Source organism: Miscanthus floridulus, chromosome 16, assembly GCF_019320115.1.
Source record: "Miscanthus floridulus cultivar M001 chromosome 16, ASM1932011v1, whole genome shotgun sequence".
NCBI classification, from domain to species: domain Eukaryota; kingdom Viridiplantae; phylum Streptophyta; class Magnoliopsida; order Poales; family Poaceae; genus Miscanthus; species Miscanthus floridulus.
In genome coordinates, this window is record NC_089595.1 from 113,955,457 (window position 1) to 113,977,717 (window position 22,261).

A 22,261-nucleotide genomic window follows, 5' to 3' on the forward strand; every position below is an offset into this window, starting at 1 on the left:
AGTGTGAAATCTTATAGAAAAGATGTGAAATGCAAACCTATAGCTCAAGTTATATTAACTTCTCAAAAGAAAAAGAAAAAAACGCTTGTCTTAACATGCCCTACATTTTAAAATGGAGTATTAGCTTTTTTTGTTACTCGATTACTCAAACCACCCACATATACGAAAACGAAAAGGCTTATGCTGCTCCGGAGATTCAATCGGTTCATTCCTTCGGCTGGTTCAGTCACACCAGCCTTCTGTTCTCTACACTAGCACATACGAAAAGATAAGCATTTCAATCACGACTCAACTGCAAACTGATACAAGTACTTGCCGATGATGCATGCTAAAATAAACTGCACCATCGGAGAAACACACAAACCAGAGATTTAAACTAAGTTACATGCATTGTTTCGCTTCAATCTCGATCGTGTCAATTCAAGTTTCAACACTACAGGAAAGTCTAGAGAGCATAAAGAGTAAGCATACTAGTATTGCCGAGGAACTACTACTTGCCGACGACATGCTTTTCATACAAGGCGACAATATCCTTCTTGTTGGGATTTTTCAACAGGAGGAGTTGAGCACCAAACCCGTGCTTGGTGAGCTCCTGCTTCAGTTTCAGCACAGTGAATTTGGTATAGTCTTCGGTTTCTGTCCCCTGCTGACTCCCGTTGTGAGTATCTTCACCAATTAACACGGAACCACCGTCCTCTGTGTGATTGCTCTTGAAAGGGCTTGTTGTGCTTTTTGATCGTTTCCAACGCCTCCCGCTGTCCTCATCGATATCCATATCATGTACAGACTCTGTAGCTTCACCCCTTAAGCGCCTTGCAGAGGTCTTGAGCTTGCTATCAAGTGTGGTTTCTTGTTGGAGCATGTCCAGTTTGCCTTGAGTTGCTTGCAACATCAATGACAGGTCCTCTGCCCTCTTATTGGCTTCAGCGCATGCTTCACGTTCTGATGCCAGCAAACCCTCAAGCACTTGAACGGTGCTGGACCTTTGCTGGTTATTCCGCTTCAACATCTCATCAATTTCTTTTTCCCGCTCATCAACACTTCTTTCGAGCAATGCGACCTTGGACACAGCATCCTTCTCTGACTGATGAAATCTTTCAATCTCTTCGACCATCTTAGCCTTGTCCCTTTCTAGAGCTTCAACCTGTCGCTCCATTCTTTCTATCAGTGCAAGCCTCTCCATTGCGAGACGTTGAGCTCCCCCCTTATCCTTTTGACAAGTAGAAGCTTCTGCACGAGCTACATCAGCCAATTCCGTTGCTCGTCTCGCTTCCCTTTCAGCTTCCTTGCATCTCATGTCTGTCTCATCAAACTTTTTGCACTGTGACAGATACTTCTCCTCAAGATGGTTCTTTTCCTGTTCCAGGATCCTGACTTCATTCTCACGTGACAGAGCTTCAATTCTAATAGACTCCAGGTTATCAGTCAATGATCTGATCTCCTCCTTCAAAGCCAACGAATCCGACTCGTGGCTCTTCAACTTTGCTTCAGTGGCCTGAATTTTATCATTGCAATATGAGATTATGTTGAGAGGTAGGGAGAGGGAGGAGATTGGAGAGAGACATACCTCAAGCCTCGAGATCAAACTTGTAGCATGAATTTCCGTTTGACTAAGTTTTGCATGTAATCTTGAAATTTCCTCTTCCTGTTTACACATAACAAGCACATACAAAGTAACCAAGAAGCACATAACAAGACTTGGAAGAAAAATAACATTGAATATACCATAATTTTCTTTTCCTGAGCATTGAGAGAAAGTGTGCGCCATAACATTGAGAGAAATGATTACCTTCTCAGATAGTTGGTTAGCAAGCTCTGCTCTCAAAGCATCTTCCCTCTCTTGCACTTTCTTATTTGTGCGTTCCTGTGCTACAGCCGCTCTCTGCAGAGCTGTTTTGGCCTCGCTAACAGCAACTTCATATTTGCGTTTCCACTCCGATGCTTCCTCTTGAGCAGAATCAGCCTGTTCACGTGTTGCCGACAATCTGCCCTCACTAATACTCACCCTAGACTCCAGAGACGCAATTTGGGATTTTAACTTACTCTCATCTGCCTTTTGCTGCAAAATACCATGATCATATTTGCTCTTCCAATCATTGCAATCCCGTTTTGCAGTTTCAAGAGAAGAAGACAAGCTCAAGCACCGTTCTTCCAACTTGCTACTCTTGGTCTGAAGTTCAGTTACACGAATAGAGTAATCCTTCGAAATTTTCTGTTTATCATTCAGAACTTCCTCATAGCGCCTCACGTACTCAGCTCTGTGACCCTCACTTGCTTCAAGCTGCTTCCTAAGCAATGCTAATTTATCATCGCTTGAATTGCATTTCAGTCTAAGGGCATTCCTTTCAGCATCTATATGCTCCAACTGTCTTCTGAAAAGGTCTAGAACGGGGCCAGCCAAACTGCAGTGATCATTCGAACAAAAGAATAAAATGATTATGTGAGATAATGAGATAATCATTCCACATCAACCAACAACAGGACAATTGAAGAGGTGAATACCACTGCTGTAAGAATGTGGCTATCCTTTTCCATTTTACAGGACCATAGGCCGTTGACTCATACTCTGTGAGCAGGCCATCAAGGAGCTGCAGTTAATCAAATAACAAGGACATTACCAAAAACAATAATGAAGGATAAGGTTCTTGACGATTAATTACAGCAGCAAAGAAGTTTACGTTGTCTTACTGTGACTACGTCATCTAACTTTGCATCTGGACGGTTACATACTGCTCGCAGCTTTGATTCCATTTTCTGTACTTTATTTGAACATTGCAAGTCAGCTTCCAGAAAAGCATTCCTTTTGTAGTCCTGCATTCATGTGCTTCAGAGTTAGCCTACCCACGCATAAAGATTATAATTGACGAGTAATTTACTTCAGCAATTGGCAGGCATTAATCAATTGTTCACGTGGAAGAAAATAGTTAGCGGGCATGCCGACTCAAAAGCAGTTGATGGTAATAATAACGTCACCTCAAAGGCCTTTTTGAGAGAACTGTGAAGAAGCTTTTCAAATTTTGTACGAGCTGCCCCAGCACCAACAGCAGAAGCATTAAAAGCACTGATAGCCTTTCTCATAGCATCTTCATGTGCTTCTCTCAAAGAATCCTGCAAACGCCAATAAGACAAAATAAATTCCAGAAAATTCCAATGAGAGCATCCAGCAACTCACTTATTAGCAACCCTACCTCTTCTATATGTTTTTTGTGGTCAAAAGAAGAATTGTAAGTGCCCACAGCAGAATCAAATGCCCTCCGACATTCTGCCTCCTCCACGCTCTGCATAATAAATAAATAAAAGAATCAGATAACTTCTATCCAGAGAGAAACCCAATATCTTAATAATGGTTTAACCGACATAAGCCACATTGCTGTAATTATAATCTTAATCTACCTGCCAAGATGAAGATATTGTAGGGACAGCACCGCTATTAATGGCATCAAGAAATGATTGTGTCAATCCAGCAAGGATGGGGCCTGTCATTGTACTAGCTCCAAGTTGTTTTGGTCTTGTTCGGTCAAGAACAAATTTCGTGAAAGCATCCAGACCAGATCTGAACTGTGGCCGGAAATTACTCAGCTGCAACATAGAAATTAGGAAAAATGCATCAAAATCAATCTATTAGAACAATATGATTACACCAGAACGTGGATTATGATTCTAACTCTTGAAGGGACAAATAATTTGTACATGCAGTCAAATTGTTTGAACTTTGGCTATTGGTATCTTATCCATGTGAATATTGAGATCGAACATATAACACAATAAGTATCGATTTGTTTCAAGGGCGCACTTTCATAGAGTTAAATTTACAGGTTTAACAAAAATATCACAATGCATATCAGTGATTGAAGTTGTGTTAAAGACTGCCTTCTTGCACTGGTACCATGTAGGTGTATATTATTACCATGACAAAAATGTGTAGTTATGCACAGAATAATATAGTTTTACTATATATAACAATATGTCATGTGGGTACTTTGCTACTTGTGAATGGAGAGCTTAGGAAAAGTTTGACTCTACCTACGACGTATGATATGTGTTGAGCATTTTAAGTACAAGGTCACCAATAACAGACATTCACTCTAGTCCAAAGAAGGAAAAAAAATACTTACAGGAAGTTGATCGAGACGTTGGAGATCTTTCTCATCGTTCACAGGTCGCACAAGTGTAAAGCATTCCCTATCTGGAAAAAGTGCACGGATGGACTCCCGTATCTTCCAGAACAACAAAAGAAGTATAAGGATAGTCCATATGTCAAGTTACCTAAGCAGAAGTACATAACTACATTTCACCTATAAAAGTCTACCATACCGCATTCTTTGCAGATACGTCCCTTCCTCCACCTTGAACAGGCCTCAGTGCTAGTTCTAGGTAATCCCGTGGAGTAATTTTTCTGTTGTCTTCTGTCAAATCCAGGTAGAAGTCCTGTAGGAAAGGAAGCACAATGTCATCGCATACCAAAGGTGTCTGATGCATAACAGGGCCTGAGGTTATGTTTGACGAATTATAAGATGACACACAGCTAGGGAACAGTCAAAGCATTCAGCATTCAACAGACATAATTAATATCAGGATAAAAGGAATGAAATGTCTTACTCGCAACAACCAAACAAAGACAGGAGAGAACTGCCCAAGTTCAGATGCAGTGGACCTTCCACCTGAGGCCCTGACACGTATGTGCTTTGTCATCTCCGTGACAAGCGAGAGACGATCCAACGCAGCTTCATCTATACCTCCCATCTAGAAGAAGTAGCAGAAGGCTAAGAGGTTAGCGTCCTTCAATATGAAAAAATTACAACTGAAGCACCTAAGTATCAGCCTACAATTCCTTCCATGTTCCAAGATGACTATTTCATTCATTCCGAAATATGTACCTGGTTGTAGATGAACATGCTCGATAACAGAACAGCCAAGGAAAATATTTGGATGCTATAGGTCCCCTGCCAAACGGGAAAGAGTACACATGAGACAACATTGCAGAAATTACAAATATACGTAGAATATTACACAAAAACAACCAAATAAAATCACCATAAAAGTAAACGATAGTCAACACTCCTCATTGCTATGACTCACCCAAAAGTGCGGTTCAGCAAAAAAAAAAAAAAAAAAAAAAGTGTACATCCAATTACAAAATATCATAATTGTTAATTTCAATAAACACATATCATTGTCAATGTCTGAATGATAGGCCGTTAATTCAAGGGTAAGCCACTAATACATACCGTTTGGTCATAAGCATCAATTCCTTCAGTATCCAACAACACAAGACTGTATTCAGTTCCATCCAGACCAGTTCTCTTCAAAGGCGTACTCCACATCCACAGTCCCTTGGTGCAAGGACGATGTGTTGAAGCCACTTGAAAACCGCTGCTTCGTCCAAGAAGCTACATATAGAGGGCAGATTTTATCAAGTAATGCAGAGGATTAAACAAAAATAATGCACAATAAAAGAAAATCAACTTATATTAAAGCTGGGTATGGGGTATATAGTGACTCATAAGAGTGCCACCTCATCTCAAATTACTAATACTTCCCAAATTTCATTTTATGGATCCAAATGCGCTTACAGAAGCTGAAAAGCAATAGCTACGCACTAAAAACCATCTAGAAACACAAATATAGGAAATGGGAAAAGTCTAGAATCTAGAATCTAGAATATCAAGAAGCAACAGCAATTTTCCCACACTTTAAGTTTAAAACCACAAAATTTCTGAAGACATTTAAAGACTTCATTGCCAGTATGACCCTAACAAAATGAAGATGTTAATGAAGTATACAAAATATGAAAAGTAATTAATAATGTTTCACTATATGCCATTTATTTAAAATTAAAAGTAATCTTCACTCCTTGTCAATTTGTATCACACCTTCCCCACCTCACTTTTACAAGCCTAAATCAAATAACTGTTTCAACAGCGAGTTGAGGCCCATAGTGATGTTTAACCAAACTTATGCATTCCTATTTCCTACATTTTTTCACATCCTACATAGTGTGGTTCTTGAACATAGGCACCCAATAACTGCTAACAAATGACTTGTGAAGCTTTTGTCAATTATTACTGTCTCACAATCTCAAGCAATTCTCCATATGATTTTGCAAAATCCTATGATTAAAGCACCAACCATGCATGCAAATGTAACGTTCATATGATTCCAAAACATAAACAAGGTTCACTGGACTAGTTGCACGATGACAACCATACTAATCCTCAAAAGGTGAGAACACACCTACAACCAAAAACCCAATACTCCTACAATCAAGGCAAAGCATTCACTTCCTAATGTGTAATACACTATTATAATACAACGATATATCACAATCCTATAAGGTGGCCAAACTGTAGTGAGTGCATCAACTTCGTATGAAACACTGATTTTGCTAACAAAAACCACACACCTAATGTATGAACACAACTTTTCACCCTTAACCATTTCATCAAGAATTAAGCCACCCACATTGCTTAATCCTTAAATTTCAATTCCCTTTCTCTGCCTGAAAGTTGCGCGCATGTTGAGTTCTAGTATCATAATGCTTCTGACAAACACATTGTCAGCACGCAAAATATTTCCAAATTGCGGGCAAAAGCTACAATTCCACCAGTAAATAAACCCTAGAATCCAAGATGTTAACTAATAAACCCTACAAATCAAGTTGCAAAATCTTGAACTTTTAAAGGTCCGCACGAAGCCCCAAATAAACCAGCCGCCATATATCTCAGAAAAAACAACGCCGAAACCCTAACCGCGCACCGCACCACCGATGCGCGGACCCAGGCGGCGTTACCCAAAAAACCTAAGCTCGCCCCGTCGCGCGCCGTACCTGGTTGAGGATGAAGCTCTTGCCCTGGCGCGCGCGGCCACAGACGGAGACGACACCGACGGGGCCCTTGACGAGCTGCAGCGCCGCCACCGCCTCAGGGTCCATCACGAACTTGCCCTTCTCGTCGCAGTACGCCAGGCGCAGCGGGCGCGCGGGACCCGCGGCCGCGCCGCCGTCCCCGCTCATGGCGGGGGCCGCGTCGCCGGCGCTGGGGCTGGGGCTCCCCCCGCGGAGGCCCAGCATCTGCAGCATCGCGAGGTCGCCGCCGACGGCAAGAGTTCCGTGAGTCTGTGTTTTCTGCCTTCAAAAATGGGGAGAGGGAAAAGGGAAATCAGCCAATCGGGGGGATCGCAAATGCCCTCTCCCTTGAAGGGTTAGCAAAAGCGCCGTAGCGACGCGGTTGCTTGGCGGCGGATGGAGTCGGTCGGTTCCCGCCGCTGCGCTGGAACGACGCGGGCCACGCGGCTGCCTTAGTGGGCTTCACGCCCTGCGTCCCTGTGCTGAGCAGGACCGTTGGGCCTTGGTCCGTGCAGAAAGCCATCCCGTTTCTTTTTCTTTCTCCTTGTGCATTCAGCAGGTCGGTGCTGAGCTGTGAGCTGGACTTGTTTTTCTATTCCATCTTTTGTCTTTAACAATGGCCCTGTTTGGATCCATGGGTTAGAGTTAGTTTGGGCTAGTTAGAGCTCAACTAGCCCTAAAGTAGCCAAACAGGAGAGCTAGAGTGGGTTATTTGTAACTAGCCCACCCTAAAAAACTATCCCCCCAAAGAGGTGATTATTTGGGCTAGTTGGGGCTATTTGAGGTGGGGTCCACTGTTTTCTCTCTACTTTCACCTGTACCAATGATTTGGAAAGCACATTTATTATCATTTTAATCCTTGTATTCAAATATCTCTTAGGCTAGAGTTAGTTCAGGGCTAATCCTGAGCTAGAAACTAACTCTAACCTCTAGCTATGCTAGAGTATCCAAACAGGGCCAATGAACCAAGATTTGGTTCTTGCCGCGAGAATTAAATGTTTGTTTGTAAGTCAAGTTTTTCTTATAAGGATTGCAAGTCAATTTTAGAGGCGTTAATGAATGATTGTACTGTCCTTTGTCGTCATGACTCATCACCCTGAGCAACCGTATCAAAATATATATTGGATAGGAAAAGATACTTTTCGTCTTCCTAAAACTAGTCAGTCCTTTTTTTTGCGAATTAGTCATAGTCCAAGTTTCTTCCTTAAACTACAAAAGTGGATATGATCTCCCTAGATAGGTGGGTTTCAATGTACTCCCTCCATTTCAAATTATAAGTCGCTTTGATTTTTTTTTTACATCCATTTTGCTATGCATTTAGATATAATATTATGTCTAGATACATATCAAAATGGATGAACTAAAAAAATCAAAGCGACTTATAATTTGAAACAGAGGGAGTAGTTTGTTATTTTTAGTTTTAAAAAATTTTGACAAACATATAATAGGGTTTTAAACAATCAAAAATATCTCCAAGTTTCTAAACATTTCAAGAAAATGGTAAAAATAGATTGGGATACGTGAAACCTAAATAAAATATTAGAAATCGGGAAGACCATAGAAGAAAGAGATTTTCATTTTTGGGCCATACAGGTAAGTTAAAAAAAAGGCCATAGAAGGAAGACACATTTTTTTTAAGGCCATACATGTAAATATCTCTTAAGGTTAAGGGAAGAAATGTGGACGCAAAAATGATAAACCTCATAGACGGGTTACGGTCAATCCGATCAAGATGGGCCTTGAAAAGGGTGCCAGAACTACTAGTCGTATTTTCTTCGTGGGCCTATCTGGACTGCACAATCTGATCCATGGGCCGCTTTAGCCTTCTATCACGAAGTCTTGGGCGGCATCTGCTGTCTGTCAGCCTGTTCCTTTGTTGATTTTACGGTATTTTCTCTCACAATAAATCAGTACCAATCTTATCAGTCCAGAAATCAAACAGCGAACATGACTCTGTCTCTGAGGAACCACCAGAAAGGAGTACTGTTCTGCTCCACAAGCACCCAGCGCTGCACATATCATCAGATCATACTAGTACGGAGTACGTAGCAAGCACCTGTTGACAGAGCACGTCCATTATTGGTGCAGAGCAAACCTGTCTGAATCACAGGCACGTCCCATCCATACCAGATTAGCAAAAGCTGGTCTCTGATGGCTCACGTGGCCGTGCCACAATTGCACTGCCGTTCCCTCTTTTGTGCAACGCCGTTCGCGACAGAATCTTACAGGCGCCCGCTTGGTCGGACGGATGTCGATCACGCCCGTTCTTCCTAAAAAAACAAAAACAAAAACAAATTGCAGCAGCGGCTGCTGTAGAACTTTCAACTCAACCAGTCTTGCATTTTATTTTTATCTGCTGTCAAAGATTCTGAAGATTAATTGACGATGCTACCTCTTCAGCCACTAGGGGTGGAAACACTGTATCTGTCTGAACCCAACAGTTTCAGCACACATTAATGTGTTCAGCAGGCAAGCACCGAAGCAAGTGAATCAGCAAGAAACACTGTAGCAAGTGGGTTTGCAGTACTGATGGGAGACAAACGGCGACAGCGCCGAGTTGGATTAGAAGAGGATACTAGAGTAGGAGTATATTTGATTACTAGTTGATCCTTATAAGCCGGGAAAGTGAAGTGTGTAGTAGGCCAATATTGGAAAGGAGGTGAAAGCAAGATGCTACCGAACAAAAGGTTCAGCTGAAAAGGAGAAAAAGAATGCTCAGCTGACACTAATTCCCATGATGTTATTAGGAGTTACACAAGATAGAGAGGGCTAGGTTCCCTATCTGATTGCCTAGAGCACTTACCTCGCTTCACACTCCTCATGCCCTCCTGCTGATAAGTGATAACGAGTAGAGTAGTACAAAGCGGGTGTTTAGTTTCCACTCTAAATTCCAAAAAAGTGTTACAATAGCCATCACATCGAATCTTACGATACATGCATGGAGCATTAAACGTAGACGAAAAAAAAACTAATTGCACAGTTTGGTTGGAAATTGCGAGACGAACGTTTTGAGCCTAATTAGTCCATGATTGAACATTATTTGTCAAATAAAAACGAAAATGCTACGGTAGCCAAATTTTCAACTTTCACCCAACTAAACACGCTAAAAAAAAAAAGTTTAACCTAGCTTAGTTAGATTGCTACGTTTCGTTCGTGGGAGCAAAGCAAGATTGCTATCTGTGCTGTTCTGTAGACCCCTCAACCCTGGTGCTATGCATTTGCATTTATTGATTCATGATTAATGTAGTACTTGCATTGAGCTGTTCCTGAATTCATTCCGGTAAAAGGAAAATTGTTCCTGAATTCGATTCTCTTTTTCAGTTGGCCTTAGATTATTCAACCATTATTTTTAACAAACATTTCTTTAGGGATTGTGCCGGTGAAAAACTCTCTCTGCCACCTCGAAAGTTCGGGTGTTTTAGAGAAATTCCACAACCAAATTAAAGATGTTGTAAGAATATAATGAAATATGTTTTCCCCACGATTGATTTTTAGTTACATCAAGTTTATCTAAAAATTATACTAAAACAATCACTGTAACTCTAGTACACGTCTGAGTATAAATCCAATACAAGTTGACGGTAAATAAAGTTGAGGCATGGGAAAGCAGATTTTCACATGATTCTTAGTTTTATTCACTTCCATGTATAAGTATTTAGGAAGAAGAAAAGAAAGAAAATAAAAGAAATCAAACGTTGGAGAGAAGATTTCCAACAGCAAAACTTTTTTTTTTTTTGATAAACAACAGCAAAACTGTTTCTTTAACACTCCCAGTACAAGACACCCACAAGGTGTTCCATACAAGCATGCTGCCGTCTTGCATTGGCCGTCTGCCATCAAAACACTCCATCCGAGAGCGGTCCTTGCTTGCGATTGCCGATTGCAATCTCACTGTCGCGCAGTGTGGTGGTCAGTGGTCACCCCGCGCGCTCCGCCCGCCCTGCGCCCCTGCCAGAGTGCCAGGGACCTCACCTCCTGGCGGCTGGCCGCCGTCCGTCGCAGGCGGGCGGGCTGCGCCGCGCGCAGCTCTGGCTGACGCTCGCTCGAACCAGTCGCCAATAAACGCCGAAAACGCGGCCCCCCCGGCTTTAAACGGGCAAGCTCCTGCCACCCCTTTCGAGCGCGCGGTCTACGGGTCCAGCTGCGTCTCGGTCGATGGTGCGTCTGCGTGGGCTAGGAGCATGGCCCTCCTGCTGCGTTTGGGTCTTCTACCAGAGATGCATGGTGCATGCCAGACTCCCAGAACGAACCAACGTGGGACGGTAGGAGGATTAGATCTCTGTGATAGAGGCAGTAGAGTACTACTAGTACGACATTGGTGAACGGGTGTAAGTAGACCAGTAGCGGTACATTTTGGTCGCTACGCCTACGGATGTTAGGGGGTGTTTGGTTACACGGCGTCTAAAATTTATATCACATCAAATATTTAGATACATATATGAAGTATTAAATATAGACTAATTATAAAACTAACTACATAACTTGCGACTAATTTACGAGACGAATCTTTTAAGCCTAATTAGTTCATGATTTGACAACGTGGTGCTACAGTAAACATGTGCTAATGATATATTAATTAGGCTTAAAAAATCATCTCGCAAATTAGTCTCCATCTATGTAATTGGTTTTATAATTAATCTATATTTAATGCTCTTTATTAGTATCTAAATATTCGATGTGACATAAATTTTAGAAACGACTAAAGAACCAAACACCCCCTTAGTCAGTGCAGCCGTTGCGAGTTTCTTCCATGCATGTCCCCGGCAAATCCCTGTGCTCTTGAGCTAGCTTATACATGTCGTGTCATTGTCACTTTGTTATTTAAATCTTACATATAAATAATTTTTTTATTCTATACCTTCTCTTCTCACTCTCTCGTTATTTATGAGCAGACCCACAAACTACCTCGTTTTCTGAGTGAGATAGGTGTTGATAAGAGATATTTTCTTCTCTTTTTTATCTTCTCCCTCCTCCACATAAGATACTGACATGGATTGCTATGAGCTAGCTGAAGTGGCACTGTTGGGAAGTGTTACCAATAATCTGGATTAGTTAGGGTCTGTCTGGTCGGAATAAGCATAGCACAGGATATGCGTGTCCCAGTCCTTGCACCGAGTTGGTAGACAGATTAGAGAAGCAGATCGATCAATAAATAATGCTTCATCATCACTGCCATCACTACGGTGGTCACCGCCTCACCGGCTTGTTTTGGTGCTTCGTCCCTGGTTCCTTTTGGCTTTCATTATAAGCTGGGCAGAGCGGAGGCAGAGTGGGGATACAAATGAAACAATGAGTGGACTGTGAACGTCTTTTTAACCCGGCTCCAGCATCTGATAAAGCTAAAAGTGCGTGCATTAGCCAAGGAGCCTTTTGCTAAGCCGGGTATCGGTCCGGAATCATGAAGCCGGCTTGGCCGCTGGGGTGGTTACCAGCTTGCAGTGGGCACACACATAACATACCTGCGTGCCTAACTCTTTGGGTAGGGTCAGAACACGATGGCGAGTTTAATCGCCAAACGTTCATAAGCACGCTCATGACATCTGTACTGGCGATCATATTCCTCTTGCACGTACGCTCAAACTGAATAAGCGGATCGGCAAAACTTTTACTCTATAATAAACGGCACCAAAAGTAAAGGAAGCCTTATTTCAAATGGAAAAAAAGGCAACAGGCCCAGACAAGATTCCAATCGAGTTCGATCAAACTTGCTGGGAGATTGTTAAAGAAGATATCTTAAAACTGTTTCATGATTTTCATGAAGGAAAGGTAGAAATCAGAAGAATTAATTAGGGGGTGATAACTTTGTTGCCCAAGGTCACTGGCGCTACCAAAATCCAGCAATTCAAACCCATAGGCTTACTATATTACCTGTATAAACTTGTTACTAAGACACTGACTTTGAGATTAGAGAAAATTGCTGATAAACTTATTCATTCCAATCAAACTGCATTCATGAAAGGGAGAAACGTCATGAGTGGAATCATGATCTTGCATGAGATATTACATGAGACAAAAAGGAAAAAGCAAATTGGAATCATTTTGAAACTAGATTTTGAAAAGGCATACGGTCATGTGGAGCTTTCTTTTTAAATGCTTGGAAGCTAGAGGTTTTAGTTCAAAATGGTGTGATTGAATTAGAAAAGTGGTGACAGGTGGCACTATTAGTGTCAAACTCCATAATCTTACCGGCAGTTATATCAAAAGTTTCAAAGGAGTGAGACAGGTGATCCTTTATAAAGCACAAAGTAATGATCTTTTCTGTGGTCTTGCTGATCACATCATTGAAAAAGGTGTAGCTGTCCTGCAGTATGCAGATGATACTATAATATGTTTGAAACATGATTTGGAGGGGGCTAGAAACAAGAAGATACTCTTATACATGTATGAGCTTATGGCTGGATTGAAGATAAATTTCCTTAAGAGTGAGGTGCTCACCATTAATGATGAGGATGATTGGGCTAGAACTGTAACACCTCTGGTGTTAAGAGCTCGCTAAGCACCGAGATTTGGGCCTAAGAAAAATTACCGAAACAAGTTCCTCGGTTTTTAAGATTTAAACTCACACGAAATGATGAACAACTCTTATGTGATTTACCTTCCAGTTGAGAGGAATCAAATAAAAACCTAAGTAATTCTTTTAGTGCGTAAAACTGTTAGTGAAAATCCTAATAAGAAAAATATGAAACGTAGCTTTAATTGTTGGGCATGAAAAACTATTTTTATAAACAAAAATAGCATATCACTTGTATATAGCGCTTAAATAAAGTTTAGAGTGCAAGTGAAGTAGGTGGCAATGTAACATTCATTTTGGGAGAATAAATACTATTAGTTACTATTTTGGGAGTTCAGAAATCAAACTTGGAATTAAGGAGGGTCATTTTTGTTGTTAACTAATACTTGAGTTTATGTTAAAAGTATCATTCTTTGGCGAATTATATTGAACAAACGGGTTAAATAATTCTTAGATGTTTTGTTTCTATGAGTTAGCATGGAGTATGAGCTCGGTCATGACATGTTGACAAGTTGAAATTGACGAGGCTTAAACTGTTTAAAAATTCAACCAAAGTGTTGGGGAAGGTTAGTTCTAATCGAACATCGAATTTGTTAAGTCCGAAATGATAATGGACAATGCTATGTTGTCATTTAAATTTTAACAAAAATGTTTAAACGATGGCTTCATATTTGGACATCGTTGGTCGCACCAACGTGAGTGCACGGGTTTGGTATAAGTAGTTGTGGTGTTGGGTGGTGCGTTGCGCGCAAAAATTCTCCGAACTACGTTGGAACGCGCTGTGAACTATGATTCGGTGCCCGGTTCGCGAACCGTCGTCCCGCATGACGGACTCATGTTGGCACCTCCCTATCTCGCTCTCTAGTCGCTCTCTAGATGGGAGGCTTGTTTCGCCAGCTAGGTGTTAGTACCGACTTTAGGTTAGTGGAACCGGTTCAACCCGGGTTAAGTTGATCAGTAGCTTTTGTATCGCTTTAAAAAACGTGCACATCACCGCTCGTTGTGACGCAGTCCGTGTCCACGGTCACCGTGCGCACTACCGTTCTGGCCCATTCTTGGCCGTGGCCATGCCGTAGTCGGCCTTGTGGGCTACCGGCCGCGCATCGGGATGGGGTGGCATCGGCCGCCACCGTGGGACGACTGGCTGCCGCGGCGTGGCCGTCGTGTGCGCACTGCTGGCCAAGCCGCGCACGGGCGAAGTTGTGGCCGCTCAGTCGTTGTACCGACGTGGCGCCCGTCTCACCGCTCGAACCACCTACCAAGCCAAGCTCGATGCTGTCGCGTAGCCTGCTGCATCATGACGTCGCACTGCTGTGTGCGTGTGGCCTCATGCGGGCACGCCTTAATGGCTCTATCCGGGCTCTGGCAACAGTGCCAGTTCTCGAATTAATGCGCGGTCTTAGGGTTCACGATGTTTGACTTCTCCGTCTCCTGTTTCTGGATCTGCTGGGCATACATCATGTTTTGGGTAATCATTTTCTTATTGTTTCTCCATTGTCCTCGTCTATCTCTACTTCTGGAGTAAGCCTTGGTTGTACTAGGTTGCTCTTAACCATGTATCATTAAATCCCTATGTAGTTTAGCGTTCGACGCCGTTTAATCTTTCGTGTAATTTCTGATCTATAAAATATAATATTGTTTCCCCTCTTCTGATTCTTGCTCTAAATCTCAGGACAAGATTCTTTTTAGGGGGGTTGGTTGTAACACCTCTGGTGTTACGAGCTCGCTAAGCACCGAGATTTGGCCTAAGAAAAATTACCTAAACAAGTTCCTTAGTTTTTACTCTAATGTGGATACATGGCTTAGTATGTTAGTCATTAGAGCTAGCTCGTTAGCTTGCGAGACGTAATCGTATTTCAGAGTTGTGGATACCGTTGATTATTTATGTCCCTGTGTTGCATCCACGAATTTCATGATAGGAGCGATGTTGGATCGCAGAGTCATCTGGACTAGCGGAAGCAGATGGTGACTTGATGATCGTGCCCCCATGATGAAAACCTAACTTGGTTGTATTTTACCTAGGCAAGCCCCAGTGCATAACCCCTATTATTCTGTACTTTAATTCATGCTTGTGCATAAAGTTTAAGGAGTTGAATGAAACCCACTTGCATATATATATATATATATATATATATATATATATATATATATATATATATATATATATATATATATATATATATATATATATATATATATCCTTACCCTATGAGTTTTACTAGTGTGATAGGATCGTGTAGATTCCTATGCTACAGGACTTCGGTAGAAGTCGAGTGATTGCCGGTCACTCACGAGAGATAGGAAAGATATTATTATTGCTATTATATTATTATCACCTGGAAAATATATATGAATGATAATTGGAGACTGGGCGGAATGGTACTTTGGATCTGGACTTGGTTTGGCATTCGAGCGAGGCTCGGGTTATACTTGTTCCGCCCGTGTCGATTAAGGACCGTCCGTTGCATTGGATTCTAGTCAGGTCATAGACTTATTATCCTAAACACATACGTGCTTATAGGAGCAGGGAAGGCTCGTTGCTCTCTTGTCATAGGTTCTGGCTCTTTCCAGATCGATTGATTGGAGGCGGGGATGGTGGAGGTCTAAGCACCATACTGAGTCCGGGACTCAGGTGTGGGGGCTTAGAGTCCAAGTTTGGAAGCGGACCTGGACCCCTTGATAGGAGAGTGATGGGTTGGTCCTGCTTGTGCCTAGGGTACAAGCAGGGCGTGTGTTTCAGGGTACCTAGCTGGGCACATTGATTCACGAATCACCGGGTAATCTGGTCCGACTTGTCTATAATGTGGCACCGTGGTAATAACTGGAAGATGAAAGATGGTAAAATGGTCCTGATGGCTTACCACCTGCTTGAAAGTAGCTCAGGTGCTTACATAGAATGGTTAGTTAATGAACTAATGATGACTGCTAATAAAATTGTATATAAGGACGCATGTTTAGTAATGCTCCTGCAAATGCAATAAACCAACAAGCCAGATAGCCTTGCATACCTTTGGAGTCTTTTCTTTCCTCCTATCGGGTAAGTCTTGCTGAGTACAATTGAGTACTCAAGGTTTTATTTCTCCCTGTTGTAGGTGACAGGCGGATGCTAGAGCTGACTCTTGTGTGTGGATCCCTCCTAGTGGGCTCAGAAAGGATTCCTTTATGCTGCGGTCATAGTTTTTATTTATAATTCATGAAACATTTTTATAAATAGAAGTTTTATAATATGTTGTTATAGTTTATATTTCAAAGCTTCATCATGCCATGAATAGATATTTATTTCCATTGTAACTCTGATCACATGTTTATATTTCGTTGTTAAATGAAATTATTCATAACTCTGATAACATGGGTATATTTCGCCGTTACAATCAATAAATATTATACTCTGATGTTGCATGGAAAGTGATGTAAAAAATGACTTAAGAATGTTATAAGCTTTAATCTCTCATTTGTTATCCTGATGAAAAAATGTGGATTTTTTGGTTCTTCCTTGGGGTGTGCTCGACGAAACTGCGTAATTTAGTGTCCTCCCTTGAGTACTTAGTGTCTAATGGAAGACAAGTACTTCTAGGAGGCATTAGAATAAGCGGTTCTGCCACAGGAACTTATGCTGAACTTTTTCACTACGAGATTGTGATTTTCCCCATTAAGTACCTAGGTGTGCTAGTTAGCCCCATCAGGCTTCATGTTGCGGACTGGCTACCTTTGGTTGAAAAAGTGCCAAGAAATTAGATGTTTGGCAGGGGGAGTATGTCCATCGCTGGGAGGACCACTTTGATCGGTTCTAGTCTTAACAATGCCCCTATTTAAGACATGTCAATCTATCTTTTGCCAACATCCATAATATATAGACTAGATAAATTCCAAAGGACATTTTTTTGGCAAGGGGGTGGAACAAAAAAGGAATATCATGTCCTAAGGTGGACTAAAATTTGTAAGAGCAAAAAGAAAGGAGGGTTGGGGATGAAAGACACTAGGAAAATGAATGCTAGCCTCCTATGTAAATGGTGGTGGAAACTTGATACTGAGAATGGCATTTGGCAACAAATCATAAGATTTAAATATCTCAGTAATAGTTCCATCTGTGATGAACATAAACAATACGATTCAGCTATTTGGGCTGATCTCCTCAAAGTTAAAAAAAGATACATATTTGCAGGGGAGGAAAATGCTAATAAAAGATGGTAAGAATACTTTGTTTTGGAAAGATTCTTGTCTGCATGATAAACCCTTGTGCACTCTATTCCCTGATTTATTCAAGATATGCAATCAGCAGAACAATTCTGTTTGGCAAGTTAAGAATGATTTCCAGGTGGTAACTTTCACTAGGTGGCTGGTTGATAATCTAAAGCTAGATTGGTTGAATATTTTGAAAGATTTGAATGATTTAGCTCTCAACAATGAAAGTGATACTGCTTACTGGAAATTTGGTGCTAATGGGCGTTTCAATGTTAAATCTATGTACAATGTTATGACTGTTAATGACTCAGGTCTATGGGCCTGTTCGCTTGAACTTATCAGTCGGCTTATCAGCTAGAATCTATAGTATTTTTCTCTCACAACAAAACAACTTCAGTCGTCTTATCAGCTGGCTTTAATACCTGTCGAACATGCCCTATATCACAAGAAATTTTGGAAAAGTAAAGTTCCTATAAAACTAAAGATATTTCTATGATTAATGTTGAACAATGTTGTTCTAACCAGGGACAACATGGTGAAAAGGAAGTGGACCGGTGACTCTTCTAGTCTCTTTTGCAATCATAATGAATCTTTATCACATTTGTTTGTTCAATGTAGCACAGCTAAGGCTGTGTGGGCAATTGTTGCTAAATGTTTGGGTGCTACCAACATTCCCACATCTTTTGCACAATGCTGACTTGATGTGATTTATGGCTTCCTACTAGCAAACAGTTCCATGCTATAGGCATTGCTTCAATATGTTGGGCTATTTGGAAAGACAGAAACAAAGTTTGTTTTGAAGGAAAGCCTTTAACAAATCATATATCAATCATTTGTCATGCATGCGTGCAGAGAGAGGAGGTGCTTGGAGTGGGGTTGTCATTGCAGATAAGCTTTCACTAGTACAGAGGGCAGCCATTGAGCAGGTTGAGCGTCATCATGGTAGTCTAGCTGGGACTGTCATGCTTGAGGGACGACATGTTGTTTTGGAGGAGACTTAGCCTCAGGGGGAGCCACAGCAGCAGACACAGCCACCAGTGCAGTCAAAGGGTGCTGAGCAGACTCAGGAGGGAGTGTAGATAGAGGAGATAGAGTAGGCACCTCAGCCATAGTTATGCCACTCTGGTCGTACTCATACCCAGGTGACACCAAGGCCAGAGACATAGAGGAGGGGTTCTCATCCGCCTCCTAGACCACAGGGTCCACCTCTAGTGACTCATCTGGACTTGAGGGCCACCACGGCCAAGCAGGTGCAGTAGCTCAGGTTTGTTTAGTTTGAGGACTGGTTCTCGCCAAGGAGGGACGAGCGTGCTTCAGAGGGTTTCTATACATCACTATAGGAGGATTTCTATAATACTTATTTGAACAGTGGTGTGGCTTTTAGATCTCAGAGAGTATACTCTATTGAGGACATTGTACCAGCAGCTAGAGAGCAGATTCGCCCTCACCTCTCTTACTTGCTAGGGCTGACAGACTTACTTGGACGGATAGGTAGATATGTTCCATCTTAGGTCCGTGAGTTCTACGCTATACTTTAGATTGACCCAGCTCATAGGTTCATACACTTTGCATTCAGAGACCGTGACTACAGGCTGATGAGCTTTAGGGTCAGAGAGATTCTCAAGTTAGAGGAGTCACCCATCTGCCTTCACAAGGTTTGCTATGGACACACAGAGCCTCTTAGACGCCCTCACGGCGGTCTTGTGCCTCCCACAGATCTCATCCGACCTTGCTTCACAAAGCCATTCGGCGAGGGGTCTAGCAGGACACCTAGAGATCTTACTCCCATAGCTAGACTGCTTGAAGCTATCATAAGAAGGACCTTGCTACCGAGGATGGTATATCGTGAGGGATTGACTCGCATTCAGTTGTGGCTACTAAACTCCCTGATCTAGTAGACTTTATTTGATATATGGGATCTCTTTCTTTCTGAGATGGAGGATACACTTGTAGAGGGATTTAGAGGTCATAGACAGCTACCATATGCTTACTGGATCACCTTTCTGATTCATAGGGCAGTCATAGTGAGGCCTCCTAAGATGTTGGCAGAGTATTTAGGAGCTACTATAGAGTTTCCAGCTTATAACATTACTCAGATGTTCCGCCATAGTGCAGCAAGGACACCTAGTCAGCCATGCTGTCGCCTAGAGATGCTAGGGACTGTAGCCTAGTAGGATGAGATCATTAGGGGCGTAGCAACTATAGAGGAGGAGGAGCTAGATGCTCAGCAGGAGGGTATGGTCGAGAGCGACCCCAGCGGTAGTTCACATGATGACTACTAGGATATCCCTCAGATGCCACCATGACGACATGACAGTGAGGCTAGTGGCTCTAGCTTAGCTCCACAGGCACCATAGATAGACCCCGCTCTTCTTGCTATACTTCAGTGGATCAGGCTCACCTAGCCTAGGAGACAGTAGCTGCTCTAGCATAGGTTTAGGCTAGACAGGATGAGTTTCAATGACAGCAGTAGGCTATCTAGCAGTAGCAGTAGGCCATGCCACAGCAACAGCTCCTCATGCAGCAGCAGTGAAGGGTCGAGATGGCGACTAGAGGGGGGGTGAATAGTCTTTTCTAAAACTTAATTTTGTCGACTAACCGATACAAATGCGGAATTAAAACTATCGGTCTAGCCAAGACTACACCCCACTATATATGTTCACTAGCACCTTGCAAAGATAACAATTATGCAACAAAGGTGCCGGGCTAGTTAGAGCTCTCCTAAACAATTCTAGGAGCAAGGTTACACAAACCTATGCCACTAGTACTTTAAGCGACAAGGGAGCTCCTACACATGCTAGTAAGCAAAAGCATAAAGCCAACTAAGCTCACTAGCAATGCTCAATAACAAGGCAACCAATGCCTAATTAGAGAGCGCAAATACTTAGCTACACAAACTAAGCAATGTGACTAACAATGTTACTAAAACTAAATTAGTCACGCAAGGGAGCTACTTCTATGCTACACAAGCAAGAAGGTAATTAGCAAGCTACATAAGCTATCTAATTACAAAAGCAACTACACAAGCTTAATATGTATTAAAGTAATTGCAAGCTTGTGTAACGGGGATGCAAACCAACGGGAAGAATAAGGTTGACACGATGATTTTTCTCCCGAGGTTCACGTGTTTGCCAACACGCTAGTCCCCGTTGTGTCGACCGCTCACTTGGTGGTTCGGCGGCTAATTAGCATCACCCGCTAAGCCCGCACGTCGGGTGCCGCAAGAACCTACCCCTTGAGTGAGGGTAGCTCAATGACACGCTTTACTAGAGTTGCTCTTCGCGGCTCCCGCGGGGCGAGCACAATGCCCCTCACAAGCACTTCTCCGGAGCGCCGCACAAGCTTCTTGCGCGCTTCGACGGAGACCACCACCAAGCCGTCTAGGAGGTGGCAACCTCCAAGAGTAACAAGCACCACCGGCTTGCAACTCGACCACCTAGTGCCACTCGATGCAACCTCACGATGCAATCGCACTAGAATCGCTCACTCACACAATCGAATGATCACTATCAAGTATGTGTGTGATGGAGGGCTCCCAAGCACTCACAAGCATGGACACTAAGTCCCTTGAGGTGCTCCACACCAGCCATGGCCGAGGGCCACTTCTATTTATAGCCCCAAGGGCTAAACTAGCCGTTACCTCTTCACTGGGCAACGGTCGGGCTGACCGGACGCTCCGGTCGGGTTGACCGGACGCTGGACCTCAGCGTCCGGTCGCCCACAGACGACCACGTGTCCCGGTTCCAATGGTCACTTGACCTGACCGGATGCTCCAGCTTCAACTGACCGGATGCTGGACCCTCAGCGTCCGGTCGTTTCCAGTAAGCTCCCGAGCATGACCGGACGCGTCCGGTCGAACGCGATCGGACGCAGCCAGCGTCCGGTCACTCTCCAGCTACTGTGTCACCGTATGTCAGCGCGACCGGACGCAGCCTGCCAGTGTCCGGTGCATTTAGATCCAGCGTCCGGTCAGATGACCGACGCCAGCATCTTCGCGACCAACTCGTTTTCACTTCTAACTTCTTCACCCTTGCACCAATGTGCTAACCACCAAGAATTTGCATCCGGCGCAATAGAAAATAGACATTCCATTTTCACAAGCTCGACGGGAGGGAGAGAGGGACCCAAACCCATCTCACCCCTACAAACACCACCGCCTTTGTAAATGTGCCAACACCATCAAGTGTACACCACCATGTGTATGTGTGTTAGCATTTTCACAATCATTTCCCAAAGGATGTTAGCCACTCAACTTGCCACGCCACTCGATCCTAGCGACAATGCAAAGTTAGATCACTCGAGTGGCACTAGATGACCGATATGCAAACAAGTTTGCCCCTCTTGATAGTACGGCCATCTATCCTAAACCCGGTCATAAACTTCTCTACACACCTATGATCGGTGAAATGAAATGCCCTAGGTTATACCTTTGCCTTACGCATTCCATTCCATCTCCTTCAATGTCGATGCAACACATGCACCAACACGATCAACAATGATATGATCCACTTCATATCATCACATGATCATATTGGTTCATCGATCTTGACTCTACTTGCTCTTCACCGTTGCCATCGTCCATCGGCGCCAAGTCTTGCTCAAGCTTCACCGCCACGCGGTCCATCACTCCAAAGCCTTCGACTTGCCCTTCACGCTTGCAACCGGTCCATCAAGCCAAGTCTTGTCTTGATCTTCTCCACCTTGATCACATGACTCAATGTCAT

The 22,261-nt window shown here is 42.9% G+C and overlaps 1 protein-coding gene across 1 annotated transcript; it reads right to left on the reverse strand.

The window, feature by feature from the left end:
• Nucleotides 1-196: 196 nt before the first annotated feature.
• LOC136511774 (uncharacterized) lies at nucleotides 197-7,233 on the reverse strand. The gene is made up of 14 exons (XM_066505802.1): nucleotides 6,827-7,233; nucleotides 5,229-5,390; nucleotides 4,878-4,943; nucleotides 4,600-4,743; nucleotides 4,315-4,428; nucleotides 4,116-4,217; nucleotides 3,394-3,579; nucleotides 3,189-3,278; nucleotides 2,974-3,108; nucleotides 2,689-2,811; nucleotides 2,503-2,588; nucleotides 1,790-2,402; nucleotides 1,568-1,645; nucleotides 197-1,495 (listed from the first exon to the last, which is right to left on the reverse strand). The coding sequence occupies exons 1-14, from the start codon at nucleotides 7,076-7,078 to the stop codon at nucleotides 491-493; spliced, it is 3,156 nt and encodes a 1,051-aa protein (XP_066361899.1). The 5' UTR covers nucleotides 7,079-7,233; the 3' UTR covers nucleotides 197-490.
• Nucleotides 7,234-22,261: the final 15,028 nt, after the last annotated feature.

Coding starts and splice junctions, on each gene's coding strand:
- LOC136511774 (XM_066505802.1), bottom strand. CDS start 7,078: ATGCTGCAGATGCTGGGCCTCCGCGGGGGGAGCCCCAGCCCCAGCGCC. Junction 4,744..4,877: donor GCATGTTCATCTACAACCAG/GTACATATTTCG, acceptor TACTTCTTCTAG/ATGGGAGGTATAGATGAAGC. Junction 3,580..4,115: donor AACGTCTCGATCAACTTCCT/GTAAGTATTTTT, acceptor TCTATGTTGCAG/CTGAGTAATTTCCGGCCACA.